The sequence below is a fragment of the Galeopterus variegatus genome, unplaced genomic scaffold, assembly GCF_000696425.1.
Source record: "Galeopterus variegatus unplaced genomic scaffold, G_variegatus-3.0.2 Scaffold1082, whole genome shotgun sequence".
In the NCBI taxonomy this organism is placed as follows: domain Eukaryota; kingdom Metazoa; phylum Chordata; class Mammalia; order Dermoptera; family Cynocephalidae; genus Galeopterus; species Galeopterus variegatus.
Window position 1 is genome coordinate 71,094 of NW_007727193.1, and position 4,609 is coordinate 75,702.

At 45.2% G+C, this 4,609-nt stretch overlaps 1 protein-coding gene across 1 annotated transcript; it reads right to left on the reverse strand.

Annotated features, from left to right (window-relative positions):
• Positions 1 to 869: 869 nt before the first annotated feature.
• LOC103592069 (C-C motif chemokine 7-like) lies at positions 870 to 2,739 on the reverse strand. Its single transcript, XM_008574658.1, has 3 exons — positions 2,608 to 2,739; positions 1,715 to 1,832; positions 870 to 1,285 (listed from the first exon to the last, which is right to left on the reverse strand). The coding sequence occupies exons 1-3, from the start codon at positions 2,681 to 2,683 to the stop codon at positions 1,180 to 1,182; spliced, it is 300 nt and encodes a 99-aa protein (XP_008572880.1). The 5' UTR covers positions 2,684 to 2,739; the 3' UTR covers positions 870 to 1,179.
• Positions 2,740 to 4,609: the final 1,870 nt, after the last annotated feature.

Genomic DNA, 4,609 nt, shown 5'->3' on the forward strand with positions numbered 1-4,609 from the left:
AGCAGTGGGATAGCTGGGTCATATAGTAGATCCATCTTCAACAGTTCGAGGAACCTCCAAACCATTTTCCGTAGGGGTTGCACCATTTTGCATTCCCACCAACAATGTAAGGACCATATGATCATCTCTATTGATGCCGAAAAAGCATTTGATAAGATCCAACACTCATTCATGACAAAGACCCTTTATAAATTAGGTATAGATGGAAAGTATCTCAACATAATCAAAGCCATATATAATAAACCCACTGCCAATATCATCCTGAATGGGGAAAAACTGAAAGCTTTTCCTTTAAGAACAGGAACCAGACAAGGATGCCCACTCTTACCACTCCTATTCAACATAGTTTTGGAAGTATTAGCCAGAGCAATCAGAGAAGAGAAGGAAATAAAGGGCATCCAGATTGGAAAGGATGAAGTCAAACTGTCCCTGTTTGCAGATGACATGATCCTATATATCGAACAGCCCAAATCATCTACAAAAAAACTCTTAGAGGTGATAAAAGAGTTCAGCACAGTAGCAGGAAGGAAGGCATTTGAACCATGCCTGAAGCTGACATCAGATCTGGAGCTGTGGATCTGGCTCAGCCTGGTCCCACCTGACTGTCTCTCCTTGACATGCAGGGGAGCCCAGCCTTGGGGAAAGCCCACAGTCCATCACATACTCATTCGTCCACAACACCAGCCCCACCATCTGTCACCCCCTCCAGCTTTATCTTATCCTTCAAAAAGCCATCAAAGTCAGGTTTTATACAAAACTATATTTTACATGAAAACTCGAGAGTAGTACATATAAAAATATTCAATTTTAAAATAACTTTATGGTTTTATAAGGACATTACCTTCTAAAAATTAAAAAAACAACAACTTTGCATTGATTCTTGCAAGGACCTTCACAGCACTTCAGCCAGATAAAGAGGGAAGGAGCATCCAGCAGTTTTTACGGGTCTGAACTGATGTGATGTGTTGAAGGCTTTACTCCAAATCCATGGCAGATTAAATTATAATATCAACAACTTTAAAAAACATTTCTTAAGAATAACTATGATCACATTATTACACAAAGCTCATGTTCCTTAGAATTATAACATGATAACTTCAGAACAACTTTTGGAAAGAACAGGGATATAAATTATTTGTTTCTCAAGTACTGGCTTGGCTTCAGCTGAGGCACAAATGCTCAAAGCTTTAGAGTCTGGGTTTTCTTGTCCAGGTACTTCATGGAATCCTGAACCCACTTCTGCTTGGGGTCAGCACATATCTCATTGTCCAATATGGTCTTGAAGCTGTAGAGGAGAGAGGGCACAGTTAGATAGAGCACCTTGAGGATTCAACCAGGGAGTGTAACCGGCTAAGTGGGAAACCTGCCTGCTCCATCATCCTAGGGTAATGGGACTGCCCCAGGGACAGAGGAGGAAGAAGGCAGGTGAAAGAAAGGGCCTCAGGAAAGCAGCTGTTTTTGCTGGCACACGTGAAGCCCCTTTGACTCCTGGATGAAGGAACTGAACTGATGGCTGGAAAGGGAGCTGGGACTGGGAAGTCACTTTCTTTTCTTGGATTCAGTTTTCCCATTAGAAAATTTCTGGGATTGGTTTAGAGATGGTCTGAGCCGTCTCTGAGTATTTGATTCCAGCTCAGTCTGGTAATAGTCCTCTCCACTGGCCCAGGGAAGACTTAGAACTGAGGGTTGAGAGGGGTGGGCCTGGTCCACTCACATCACAGCTGGCTGGGGACACTGGCTGCTGCTGATGCTTCTGTAGCTCTCCAGCCTCTGCTTAGGGAACTTCTTCTTGATGAATTTATAGCAGCAGGTGGCTGAGGTGTTAATCCCATCTGCAATGAAACAACAAGAAAAGGCTCTTTAGAAGTTCTGGGTCTTTCTATTTGTAAAGTAGGGAATGGTAAGAAGGAGGAGTCAGAGAGAAAGAAGGCGGAGGGAGAAGCTGCCCACTGCAAGTTCAATGTCTCTCCCCTCTGAGGCATTCATTCAATTCTCTCTCACTTTCAGGGACTATAAAATAAGAATGCACCATCACTAATTGACAGAGGGGAGAGGAACTGATGAGACTCTGGGTGTTGCTAGGAGGGGCTAATATAATAATCCAATTCCTTAGGGCAAGGGGATCTCAGCTATGGGTCCCCTTTTAGGCTCCAAGCAATGTACGCCTGGGTGTGAGCGTCCCTGATACTGACAGCCTCTGCAGAGCCGCTGTCCCTGAAAGCTGGACTGAATGAAGCACAGACCAGATTCTGGGTTTCCTCCTTTCCCCTCCCCCATATCTGGAAATACTCCACACATCCACCACCAGTGGCCCCCCCTTTGATTACACTAACCCCCAAACACTGCTGAAAGCAAATGGGGCAGCAACTGCACTGAGGGTGTGTTTCCAGGGCTGGATCTGGGGTCCACAGCTGGAATTCTAGTTGAGGCTCTGCCTGGGGGGGAGCTGCTGTGTGATTGGGCTCATTCCTTATCCCTTCCCTGAGATGCCTTATCTTGGAAAAGCAGCTGTTAAAGTGAGAGCATGGGTACCCCTTCTGCTGGGACAGTCCATGAAAACCCAGAGACAGGGTGATGTGCTTCAAGGGGAAGGAGGCAGGGGCTCACCTGGCTGAGCAAGCACGTGGGTGCTGAAGGCGGCTGCTGTGAGCAGCAGGCACAGAAGCGCTGCGGAGACCTTCATGTCTGAGGGTGAGGAGGCGAGCTTCAGCGGGAGAGATGGCAGCTGCTGGGTTGGTCTCAGCCTCCGCTCCTCTGGTGGCTGTCTCTGCCTTTTGTAGGAAGTAAACAGAAGTAGAGAGAAAGGGGGCAGGGTGAGAGGGCTTTGTTATTCTGAATGAATCACGGGGTGGAGTAACAAATCTGCTGTGTCAGTGCAGGCTCTGGGGCTGAGGAGGATGCTAGGAAATGAGAGGAGAGAGCGTAGGTTGAGGCTGGTCTGTTACTCACCCAAGACCAGGAGCAGGAGATGAGGTGGGGGCTATGCCCTGGCAGACCACAGTATGTGATCTACGGCTGTAGAAAAAGAATGAAAGCAGGGATGCCAAAGCCAAGGAGGCACAAGGGATTTCCCCATTTTCCTGTTCAGGCAGCATCCCGAAGTCCCAAGTCCAGAAAGAGGCGCTAAAACTTTGGCTGCACTCTCCAATGGACTCAAAGATTCTTCACTGTCTTAAATCCTGGTGTCTTTCTAAAGCCCAGAAGAAAATAGAATAACAGAACATTAGGAGAAAAAATAGAATTCAGTAATCTTAGAATAATAGCACCTAAAATTGTGGCATCTGTTTTGGTAATCTATTGTCATGTAACTTCCCATCTGAAAACAGTGACTTAAAGCAATAACAAGTATGTATTTTCCTCTTGAATAAGAGGGCTGACTGGCCTCAGCTAGGCAGTGCTCGCTGAGAGTCTTTTATGTCTTTGCAGTTAGATGAGGGCTAAGATTGTAGTCATCACAAGGTCTTCACTGGATGTCTGGTGTCTGGGCTGCAAGGACTGAACACAGAGGGACGTTGGATCAGATGGAGCTCCTCAGACATCTCTCTCTCTCTGTCAGCTGTACAGTGGCCTCTGCACATGGCTAGGTATTTTTCATGATGGCTTAAGGCTCCCAGGTGCAAGGCTAGGGAATACAGAGCATACCTCTCAGTGGGAGGAATGTAAAGGAATTTATGGACATGTTTTAAAAACCACCATTTCATAGGCTATCAGAACAGCACGGCACATAAAGGCTCTTGGGATTGTTGTGGTTTTCAAAATATCTGATGAGCTATGAAAATATTTTTTCAAGTAAAGGAATATAGGGAAGCAAATTTATGAACAAAATCGAAGAGTACCCTCAGGTTGGAGCAGAGACAAGAGACTCCATGTCGCCCTCCCCATGCACATGTCTGAAGTATACAAAGAATAAATTCTGAAAACCACTAATCGAGTTCCCTATCCCATAGTACCTCCCCTTACACATGCACATTAGAAGATCACCATCTCAGATTAACATCAGCTTAATTCTGGTAGTATACAAAAACTTCCATTCAATATGGCACCATTCCCCCAGCCCCATCTTAATACCGTTGTGGTTACAAATCACACCTTACGTGCCGTGTTCCCCTCCACACAGGTTTATAATTATTTTTTTAAGCATGTGTCTTTTAAATCAGGTGCAAGAGAAAAAGTAGCTGCAAGTGAAAAAACAAAGAACATTTACACTGTCTATTATAATTACCTATGTAGTTGCCTTTGCTAGTGATCTTTATTTCTTTGAATTACTGTCTGGTGACCTTTTGTTTAAGCCTGATGGACTCCCTTTAGGATTTTTTGGAGGACTGGGAATGTCTTCATTTATTATTCACTTTTGAAAAGGGTAGTTTTGCCTTATATAATAAGAGAATAAGTCAATTATAAGAATAACTCAATTCTTAATTGGCTTATTTCTTTTTTTTTTTTTTCCTTTTTGTCTTTTTTCGTGTCCGGCAATGGATCGCAACCCTCAGTGTTGCCCCTGTACTGGACCAGGACCGGCAACGGGATCGCAACCCTCGGTGTTGCTCCCACACCTCGCTCAGCCAGTGAGCGGGAACCGGTCTGTATGTGGGATCCGAACCCTCGGCGG